At 43.2% G+C, this 11,224-nt stretch overlaps 1 protein-coding gene and 1 pseudogene across 18 annotated transcripts in view; both read right to left on the bottom strand.

The window, feature by feature from the left end:
* Window positions 1-121, bottom strand: LOC146405983 (small nucleolar RNA SNORA70; annotated as a pseudogene).
* A 3,547-nt stretch (window positions 122-3,668) lies between these two features.
* The window catches only part of NHSL1 (NHS like 1), a 323,641-nt gene continuing 316,085 nt past the window's right edge, over window positions 3,669-11,224 (bottom strand). For all 18 annotated transcript variants that reach the window (XM_085024974.1, XM_085024988.1, XM_085024965.1 and 15 more), the window contains 2 exons: window positions 10,706-10,838; window positions 3,669-5,711 (listed from right to left, as the gene is read on the bottom strand). In XM_085024974.1, coding sequence (XP_084881100.1) covers window positions 4,997-5,711; window positions 10,706-10,838 — 848 coding nt within the window. In that variant the 3' untranslated portion in view covers window positions 3,669-4,996. The remainder of the gene's footprint in view (window positions 5,712-10,705; window positions 10,839-11,224) is intronic.

The raw sequence follows: 11,224 nt of genomic DNA, 5'->3' as shown, positions 1-11,224 counted from the left end.
GACTGTCTCCAAAGTGCCTTAGGGCAACCTATACAGGAAACAGGCTGCATATACTAAAGGAGGCTGCTGTTTGCAGCCAGTGCACACCCTTTATCTCCCAAATGTACTAGAGTATCTACTTCCTGAGGAATCTAAACCAGCATAGAAATACTGGCACTTTCTTTATGGTGGTTAAAGTAAAGCCTCTAAGGCCAGAAGTAGCATCTGTCAAGGGATAGAAAGGAGAACGAGGCTAATCTTTTGAGTGAGGGTAATTGTAGCAGATGTTAAAGGCCTTACAGGCTACAGAGTTAGATGCCTATTCCAATTACAACACCTGGTCTTTGGAGGGTTTCAAGCGGGGGAGTGCTATGAGTTCTTTGTAGAAGTTGCTTTGGAAGGTGAATTCAGGGTGGTGAAAGAGGCACAGTAAAGACAGGAAGACCAGCTGGGAGGCTTGTGCAGTAGTCTGGTAGAAAGAATAGTTTGGACCTGAGGGGAGGTAGTAGAACTGGAGAGAAGAGATTCATAGTATATTTTGACAATATGGTTGACACAACTTTCTGTTGGTTTAAATGTAGGGTGAAAAGAGAAGCCACAAGGATGAGCTTAGCTGTTGTGTGAATAGTAATGCCCACTGATAAAGTTTTGCATATTATTTAAAACACCTCCAAATGCAGATTCTGAGTAGGCAATTGATACACTACTCTGGACTGCATGGATGAAGTCAGGACAGGAGACACTCAGCAATGACCAGTATATATGATATTAACGTGATGCTGTGGGATTAGATGTAGTCACCAAAGGAGAGTGGAGCTTGAGAACAAGGGTAAGAACCAAGCCAGGTCACATCATTCCCCTTCCTAAAAACCTTGTTTCCCAACACTACAAAACAAGATCCAGATTACTTAGGATGACATCCCAGGCCTACATTCTTGCCAAGGATGACCTTTCCAGTCTCATGTCTCACTGTTTTCCTGGAGACTTCCATTTCCTCTAAACACTTAGCTTCTGTGCCTCTGCCCATGCTACCCTCTCTACTTGGAATGTCTTTTGTTTGCCAGCTTCCCCTGCTTCTCAAAGTCTACATCTGCACAGTCTCTCAGCACAGGTTCATCACAGCCAATGCCTCTGTAATCTTCCTCTGAGAGCTCTCACCCAACAGCAAAGCAGGTGACAAATGACTTACCCAGTGGGTGGAGGCAGACAGCCCAGGGCAGGTGCGGTGACTCTAAATGTTATCAATGGGCCAGGCTCTTTTCTCCTCTGCCTTCCATAATACCCTTCAACAGGTGGCTTCCATCCTTGTTGGTGCCTCAAAGGTTGCAAGAGCACTGTTCCTCCTCCAGCCTCCCATCCGTTCTAGGGATAAAAGGGGGAAGGGGATGGCACCTATAAAGAAAGCAACTTTACAGGAAACTTCCAGACTACCGTTCACGACTCACTGGCTAAAACTGTGCCATGTGGCTGTGGCTCACAGACCAAAACTGTGCCTCCTGCATATGGTGGGGGGTGGGAGGATCTTGGGTTTTATTCGTTGGTGCACTGCCAGCCTGAGCCAATTTCAGGAGTTCTGCTGGTAAAGGAGAACTCATGTGGCAGGGAAGGGGGTGCCCAGCAGTCTTTGCCCAGGTTCTTCCTTTTCATCAACTGTGACACTGATATATGCTTTATAGGATAATTCGCTGTATGTCTTTTCCACCAGGTTTGAACCCCTTAAATGATCTCGCATCCACATTTTTCTATCTTGGAACTCCCGCATCCTTCCCTAGCATGTGAGAAGTATCTGATACAGGGCTTTTTTCATTGCTGAACAAATGACAACAGATTGCAGTAGTCCTTGTTCTATGAGTAGAGGTGGCCTGGGTCAATGGTAGTTCAAAGCAGCTCATTAAAATAAACTATGCTATAGTAACTGAGGAGCTTAAACCAGACCTCAAGAATCAGGTCCATGTTTCATCCCAACAATGTCCTAGTATCTGCAAAAGTAAATTATCCTATTGTGTCCATGTCATGATGGAATCTCTGCAATATAAACAATTATTCAAATTCAATTCATCTGCTGAAAACACATTAAGGCAGAGCCGGTAAAGCCAGTCCTGTGCTTCCCCCGTCCCCTCGGAATGCCCACCCTAGAGCGGGATGTGGTTGGTGGATGGGAAATAAGATCGAGATACAAAAATGCCTCCTTTCCTTTTTTTGTCATTGCAATCCCCTCAATACGCTCCCATCCCCACATAAGAACTAACAGTTTCAATCAACACTCTTCAGAAATAGGAGGCAGAAATCAGATGAAAGTTGAGGCTGCTTTCAACCAACAGCCCAAAATGGTCATTTGTTTCTCTCTCAACGTTTAGAAAAAAATAACGTGGAGATAGCCTAGACCTGGGGCTTCCATCTTTGACATCTGGCACTTAGAAGTCTCAGGGTGTAAGGAAGAATCATCAAGTCTGCCCTCATTGAGTTAAATACGATACGGTCCATTACCAGTAGCCAGTCCCACAGAGGAATAAGCGGCAAAGCTAAAGATGCCAAATATATCAGGGATGAGTGTAGAGTCTCGTCTCCCTACATTTCACACGTTCTGTGAAAAGCTGTCACATCTCTCCACGTGTCACATCACCTGAACTCTCAGTCAGTACATTATTGGGATTTTATTTGAAATTCTACAGGACACTATTTAGAACTGCTTTTCCGTCTGTCCTTTTAGGTGGCACCATCCAAAGTGTCTGTGATGTTCTATCTCCTCTCTCTTGGGTCCCCGCCTCCCACAGGCACCTTCTGGTTGTCACTGCTGTTCTGTTTATTTACAGCAAAGACAGTTCTGAACAAGAAGCCCTATCTCACTGTTCAAAAATGCATGTACAAACAACAAAAAAGGTTCAAATATTTATAATTATTTTATTCAAAGCAAATTTAAAAACCTTTATTCTTTCCTTTTAAAGTGGGGATTTTTTTAAAAAAAAGTTTTATAATTAGTTTTGAGGGTGCTTATCTTACCTTCAACATAAATGACTTTTATATATTAAATTTGATTTCTGATATCCACATACATTCTAATCTTTTTTAGGTAGCTATGAGGAGATTTCATAGTCCAAGGCCAACACCACTTTTCTGAAATTTAGAAAAAAAAAAAGACTCTTGTACCCAATGTAGCAGACACTTGCTCCAAGTGGTAGAAAGTCCTTCTGCCCTTGGCCAAACATCAGGTCTTGATTTCTGGTTGTGTGAAAAGATGTGTTTTGCTCTCTTCAGAGAATGGAAGAAGTCAATTCTTTAGGTTTGTTTTTGTTTCAAAGACGTGTCTAAAATAGGTATCTAATGTTTTATTGTATAAACCTTGTGATGACGGGACCTGTGCTGTGCAGTCCAACTTTGAGACGGTATTTTCTTACCAGAAAAGATGACAATTGGCACCCGTATTATATTTAGGCCAGTAAGCTCAGCATTTTCATCTGAGGTTCTTCTGATAAGACAAGGCTCTGATTTTATTTAACCAACAAATAAAGGAGTCTATGTACAGCTGGGAGGAACTGGAGGATGAGGGTCGTAAGAATATCACATAAAAAATAAATACTTTACACACTTTTCTTCCATGTCTAAAGTGTTAAAATTCTAACTGGAGAAGATTAGAAGGTAATTAGCCAACTCAATTCTTTATAAAAAAATATAAAAACACACAAACCAAATGATGCAAAAAAACTTTTTAATCTAAAAACTCATTTCCCAGGGCTAATTAATAGCCAGCCCTGCCAATTTGTATCAGTTTATTTGACTATTAAGAGCTATTCAGCACTTTCTTCAAAGTAAGATAATATATAATAGATTTTCATAAACCTTTCTAAATGAGGACATGATACTGCAGGCAGTTCAAGGAAAAATAGTCGTAAAATTTTCTTTGGTGTAACCAAAAGGATATCTGAAAGTTAGCAAATGTTGACATTTCAAGTGATAAGAAATTGCCAAGTGGAAGTTTAAACTCTGGTTTAAAAAAAAACAAAACAAACAAACAAACAAAAACAGTTGTAAAAGGAAAGGCTCCACCCACAGTTCTGTAGTGCAAGTTTAAAAATTTAATTCTGAAAAATAGTTGTATTTACTAAGCAGGAAACAAACCCCAGCAGTGTATCACTTACTCCTCTTCCTGGCTCTCGCCTGTTACCCTCTCTGTCTGTGCGCCATCACTTCCGCTTTCCAAGGAGGTCTCAGCTGCTTCTCAAGGAGGAAAGTCATTAAAAAATTACCCACGTTTCTACAAATCAGGCTAAAAGTTGTGTGTCTGTGGCTGCATAGCAGCAGACTCCCAGTTACAGCGTTGCCACTTCCACGTGCCTGTCATTTTTACAAAAAAGAAACAAAGCCTTTTTTCCCCAGAAAAAAAAGTACCTGAACCAGTTAGTCACTTAGCCCTTTCCCAGCTCTGCGGATTAACCAAGGGGGTAGGGGGTAAGGGGTAGGGGGTGGGGACTGCCCTGGAAAGCACACCAGTGCACATCCCCACGTGTTCTGCACGCTCAGAACCAGCAAATTACCACCTCTTTCTTAGAAATAAAGGTTCTCTCTCTTCTTCTGGAACTCACTCGTTTCCATGAACATAATACTTTTAAAGCAACGACCATCTAGTCCAGAAGACCCCCATACTCCACTTAGCTTAACGCTGTCTCTCCTATTTCTGTACATGCTGCTTGTGTATTTTTTTTTTAACATAAACTGTTTCAAATGCACACACACACACACACACACACACACACATCCCTCCACACACACCCAGCATTTAGGGAAAAAAAAAAAAAATCTTCCCCAGGAAGCACTTTCAGAAGTTAAGCTTCTACTTGCTTTTAAGCCACAGGACAAGTGCCAAGCCCTCTCTTTGCGCTGCAGGGCTGGCAGTGCCTGGGCCCTGGCACAGACGCTGAGCTAGACCCACGGACGAGGCGGGGAGGGGGGCCTGTCAGGCTTCCTAGAGCGATGTGCTGCCCATCTGCCCACATCACCTGGGCGATTCCTCTTCTTGCCCTTAACTCTCTCCCCTCAGAGGCCCACCATGCTGTTCTGATGGATCCCCGCCCTCGGCACCGGCCGGCCCTTCCGCGGGACCCGGAGCCGGCGCCCCAGCACAGAGCAGGCTGTGCTCATCCACGTCGTCCCCGGCCAGTCCATCCAGCGAACATCCCCTCGTGGTGCCCGGGGCCCGGAGAGCCCTGCTGTCTACAGACTCTGTGGCTTCCCCTTCGCCCTCTGAGATGACGGTCATGGGGCTGCTCTGGATCCGGTTCCGCACGCTGTACCTGCTGCTGGCGGCGGAGGGCGGCGTTCGACTGCGGCCGTACCTGGGGCCAGAAAAGGACAGACTCCGAGGCATCAAGCCTTCGTTCTTGGCCCACTCCTCCGGGGCCCTTCGGTTCTTGTTCGGGGAGCAGCTTGACGGGCTCTCGGGGGTGTCTGGTGAAGGCTCGGACCTTGACCTCTGGAATCTAGGATCTGTGTTCTTGAGCATCTCCGCCGCGGACATGCGGGCGCTGGTGTCTGTCCGGCTCCCCTTTTTCAGCAGAAGAGCTTTGAAGTTGTCACTGCTGGTGCTGCTCTTCCGGACGCTCCTCTGAATCGATCCCACTTGTTTCTGGGAGGCCAGGCTGGGGGCAGCGCCAGTGGGTGTCACTGGCGGGGAGGGAGAATGGTTTCGGGAGTGATCATCATCTGAGTCTTTGCGGCCAAGGACTTTCCTCTTAGACCTGAGATTTAGTGACATTAAGATAAAGATTAATTTCCAGTGGGTCAGCCACAGCCACCCTGCTTCTCCTACTGCATGTTTAGGTCACTATCTATTATTTTCACTACAGAAAGTTCCAAACACCCAGGCGAAAAGAATAGTTCATTGTATTAGTTCATGTGTGCCCATGACCCAACTAAGTAGTTATTAACTCACGGTCACCGCCTCCCCCGTTTACTGGATTATTTTGAAACAAATCTCAAGCATCATATTTTCTTACTTTGGATAGGACCATTTCCAAAATTTTTAATAATTGCTATTTCTTAACTTTTCTGTATTGGACTGATCCTCAGTGAATTTTACGGTGCGAGTCATCTTTTCTTTCTACACTTCTTGTTGGGTGCCAGACTTGAATGGCCTAACAGGTAAGCCAGCTTCTAGAATGTTCCCTATGATGAGACAGGCCCCCCGCCTCAGGTTCTGGAACAACTCTGTAACTTTACATTCTGAGTCATTCTAGAATTTGACATAAAACTACCCTCTCCTGGCTCTGACTGGACTATATGTCAACTCCTAGAAAGCCACCTTTCCAGAAAACAAGAGTAGACCTTCCACGCCAGATCCTGTTTCCTGACTGACTTCAGAGACTCTCTAACTGATCAGGGAAACGTGAGGCAGGTGGGAGAGCGTGAAAGAGGAGGAGGGCCTTCAGGGCAAATAAAACTCTCTGGGGGGCATATTTCTTGTCCTCAGTCTCTAAGAACCTCCGTGTTCAATCTGTTTTCTGCTGAGAGTGAATCAGAGAAAAGAAAGCAGATGAGCCCATCGGCCCCTTGCTGGTTTCTTCATAACAACAGCTCAGTGTGTGGGAATCTCTCAGCTCAGTGCAAGTGGACTTGCTTTAAGGAAACTTGACATAGTTAATAAAACAAAGATGTGGCTATACCTCCTTTTCTGCTATAAAATTCTAGAACAGGCAACAGGCAAAGGTTGAGAGGGTCCTATCCGAACATGGAGATTAAGAGTTGAATCTGAGCAACTTCTGGCTTGTGACTTTGGCTAGTCACTCATCTATGCCACACCTTAGTTTTCATGCTTGTAAAATGCAGATGATGGTATCAGCCTCACAGGTTCGTGAGGACTCAATGAGATGAAGGACCTCTGGAGTCGCACAGACCCGGGTTAACCCACTGCTAAAGCTTCCTTACTCTGTGACGTGGGGCAAGTTCAAATTTCTGACTCCGTTTCCTCTCTGGAAAGGGGAAAAATTACAGTAGAGAGCTCATAGTTTATCAATAAAGAGAAATGCAATAACAGTCATAAAGTGTCAGGCATACAGTAGGTGCTTAACAAATGCTTGAGTGTCATTTAGAGGAAAATAAATTCTCCCTTCCTGCTTCAGGGCTGTTTTTACATGCTCTGCACAGCATGGCACAGGAGAAGATGCGCCCATGACAGCTGCCTAGGGCTTGGGGCTCCCAGGGTCATCTCCATGCTTCTGCCCAAAAAGAAGCCACCAAAATGGAAGACAGGAAGTGGCAAAAACCCAGTCAAGAGGCTGAAGGGTGACCACAACTAACATGGTACCTTTTGGGGCTGCAGAGACTGGCCTGTGATACTTTTGTTCACGGTCTGGCTCTGCCATCCACAAGAGCAGGGCTCCAGAGAAAGTTCCTGACCGACTGGCAAAAACCACAGAAACAATGTAGTCTGACCGGAGAAGGTAATTAAGGTCAAGAGAGTGAAGTCACACAGCTTCATACAAGCAGGACCTGATGGCATATCTTTCCAAGTATGTCACGTGACCCCACAATTTCTACTAGCTGTTTCCCAAAGGCAGTTCTGCTCATCTCATTCTTGCAGGTTTTGGTTTGTGCTACAATTTTTTTGTTTGACCTTTAAATGGAGAGGTTGTGCCCGAGATCCACAGAACAAGCCACAGCTTTGCTTGATTAAAGCTACGGCCTTTAATTGTAGATTTAGAATGGGCAGGTAATGAAAATGTATTAAAAATACTGTTGTTTCTCAAGAGTAAGTGCCCCTTAAAATGAGAATTAAATATATGAATTCTCTGCATATAGGTATGTACACACACACACACGCACACACCCATCCTCTATTTCTCTCTCTTTCTTCCTCTCTCTATTATATATTTAATCTAAATGGGGTAATTTTAATGAGGCATAAGTACAGAATATAAGGTTATTCCAAACAACAAGCATTAAGGCAGCTACTTTATTTTGAACAGGGAAGTGGCATATGCAAGGGAGAGTCCCCCTAGCATGCCAGCTCATCCCCTATGTGCTCCCCACCCCAGTGTTTCGAGAGAAAAATGTCTTCTCTCTGGCCAGTCCTGTCATGTGCTGTCAGCCGTCCATGCAAGGCAGATATGGCCTTGACAGGCATCTGCTTAAAGTCCAAGGTCCAGATATATACTGGGGTGGGGAGGGAGTGTGTGTGTGTGTGTCTCCCTCTCCCTCCCTCTCTCTCTCTCTCTGCGCATATATATATATATATATATATATATATATATATATATATATATGGAGAGAGAGAGAAGGAGTATGTGTGTATTTCTAAGGAAGAAGGCTATAAAAAGTGCTTAAACAGTTAACATTGGCTTAAAAACTAATTACTTCAATAAATATAAAAACTTCACACTTCAACTGGTGTCCCACATTTTCCATCTGGCTTTAAATCTGAAGTGAATTCATTTGCATTACAAAATTCGAAAGCTGTGTTTCAACTTAGATGTTCTTTATTTTAAATTATTAGGTTAGGTACTGAAGAATATAAAATAAAGCCCTAAAAATTACAGACTTTAGATGAATTCCTATTAGGTCTGCTAATACAGTATCACTCTATATTTAGCATACACACACACACACACACACACACACACACACACTAAAAATTAGCCTGCGTCCGTGTTCTCTTTCTGCTGTCCATACTCTATTTGGTCTTTATCATTCATACACAGAACAATAGAGATTGGCCAATTTCTGTGTCTGCAATAGATATAACTCCCTAGGAGAAGGAACCTCAAATTTTTCAGTGCCTTAAGAATGTTGCCAAAATAAAATATAGGAAAGATCTTTGGCATATTTGTAGGAAAACATGTAGTAATTTGGCCTCATAACAGTTGAGTTTCTCTCTGAGACCAAGCAAGTATTTAGCAGACAAAGCAACCAGCAACACATCTCTCTGGACGTTATTATGTATATATTTGCCTGCATATTTAGCAACCCAGTGCATCCTATACCAAATGAAAGATATTGAACCTTGGAAGAATTTTCCTAGAGTTTCATTTAATGCAAAAAATAATTATTGAGAATTTATTAGGTGTCCAGCATGATCTGAGTTATAGAAACATCTGTGTAAACCTCTAGAAACACCACTGAAGTTGGTTTCAAAGGATGTGGCATTTTTCATTTCCCTGTTTGGAGGAATAATTTGATAACTAGCTACCTTTTTATTTCTAATGAGAATGAAGAGACCAGTCAGATAACGCTAAAGAGGCAGTTTTTAGGATCTATTCGAACATTGTATCAGTACTGGAGCCGAGAGGTATGGAACATAATTTTTTTTTTTTTTTTTTTTTTGTCTTTTGCCATCTCTAGGGCCACTCCCTCGGCACATGGAGGTTCCCAGGCTAGGGGTCCAATCGGAGCTGTAGCCCCTCGCCTACGCCACAGCCACATGGGATCTGAGCCGCGTCTGCAACCTACACCACAGCTCACAGCAACGCCGGATCCTTAACCCACTGAGCAAGGCCAGGGATCGAACCCGCAACCTCATGGTTCCTAGTCGGATTCGTTAACCACTGAGCCACAATGGGAACTTCCCATAATTCCTGACAAACACTTTAATGTACCAGCTTGGTTAACCCCCCCTAAGTTAGAGGTTTACTGCATGAGTAATCTCAGGTAGGGGCTGCACAGCCTATGCTTTCCAGGTCATGCAATACTGACTTTTCAGTTAGATTCCAAGAACTGGAGAAATACTCCTGACACAAGGTCACTCACAAAGAGAATTGAATGATTCTCATTATAGGATGTTTATTTTCAAGAGGGCAAAAAAAAGGGACCTTGATTCAGGGCAATATAAGGTCTTGGCAGCATAGGAACATTCATAAGATTTATCTGAAAATACTGTGGTAAAGAATTCTAGAAGGAAGCAAAGCGTTTACTATAATACATAGTTTAAAGTATTTGCATGTATATAATCTCATCCATTTTTACAATGACATTGTTGTGGGAATACTCGGCTATTTATAGCCAGAAAAATGAGGCAATAAGTAAAACATTGGTGCTAAATCATACTCACTTTTCAAGGTGATCACATGTAAAAAGTGCAACAGTTCAGACAGTTATTTTGAAAAATTACTCTACCTTTTTTTGTAAACACAGTAATTTCTGATGCCAGTAGATGGCACTAGCAGTATACAGTAATGAGCAAATTTAATTTTTCACTCCTGCTTTAAAGAGATGTACTTTTATTGCAACACTTAAGTAGCCAAAGAAATTACACTATAAAACCCTAGCTTTTCTATAAAATGAAAATAATAATAGCATAAAATAAAACACTCTTAGGAAAGAAGTTCTGTAGAGCTAGTCTGTGCAGCTCAAGTCCACAGAACACAGCATTCCTCACCATGGACGGGACCATTGGCTGCGCGGACCCAACTCTTGTACCCTGTACCCTGCCATGAGTGACACAGCATTTCTTGCTAGCAAGGGCAGGGCCAACCAAAAGGTAGCATCACACTGAGCCTCTGTCCCGCACATCATCATAAAAATCAGTGGAGCAAAGAAAAACAGAAATAAAAACAGAAATAAAAAGGTAGAAATAAAATGGTCAACAGAAATAAAAACATAGAAATAGAATTTAAAACATTAATAATTGAGTTAATGAAACCTAGTTGGGTTAGAGAAAAAACCTCGAGAAAAGAAACTACGTTTGGCAAGGGGGACTTACAAAGCAGATTCAGATAAGAGGAAAGGAGTTTTGGGATACCTGTGAATAGCTGCAAAAAGGTCTTCCGTGGTCCGGGGTCTACTGGGGATCATCACCTCATCACTCCCGTCTTCCTTAAGGAAGTCAGAGGCCTCTGGCGAAGGGCTGGCTGTGTCAGCCTCCGGCACCCCAGCTATGGAGAAGCAAGCAGGCAGACTGACTTGAATTTCATTCTCTAGCCAAGCTCCCAAATACGCTTCCCTGCCATGCCCGACAACGTGAGAGCCGCAGGGAGAGGCAGTGGGGTCTAGAGTTTGATATTTTACAAAGATGGGGGAAATGACACCAGCGTGACTTTTCTGTTAAAGTCTAGACAGACCTCCAACTCAATCTCTCGAAAATTTTGCTGTAACATTTTTTTGCAGCTCTCGGGGAGATTACTCACTGCTATTTAATAATACCCAGCCTGCTGCTGACCACCCCACCCCTTCGACTTTCTGCCCTTCTGTAAGCTCTACCCTTAGATCTAGACTAACAAAAAAATTCTTCTTATAAATTGCCAAGTTGGTAATTTAAGTG

The sequence above is a fragment of the Sus scrofa genome, chromosome 1 (genome assembly GCF_054392235.1).
Source record: "Sus scrofa isolate SSC_HxYL_T2T_F1_AM1 chromosome 1, Sscrofa_HxYL_maternal_Yorkshire_Landrace_v2.0, whole genome shotgun sequence".
NCBI classification, from domain to species: domain Eukaryota; kingdom Metazoa; phylum Chordata; class Mammalia; order Artiodactyla; family Suidae; genus Sus; species Sus scrofa.
Note: the sequence above shows the minus strand (reverse complement) of the source record. Positions and strands in the feature narration are given on the sequence as shown.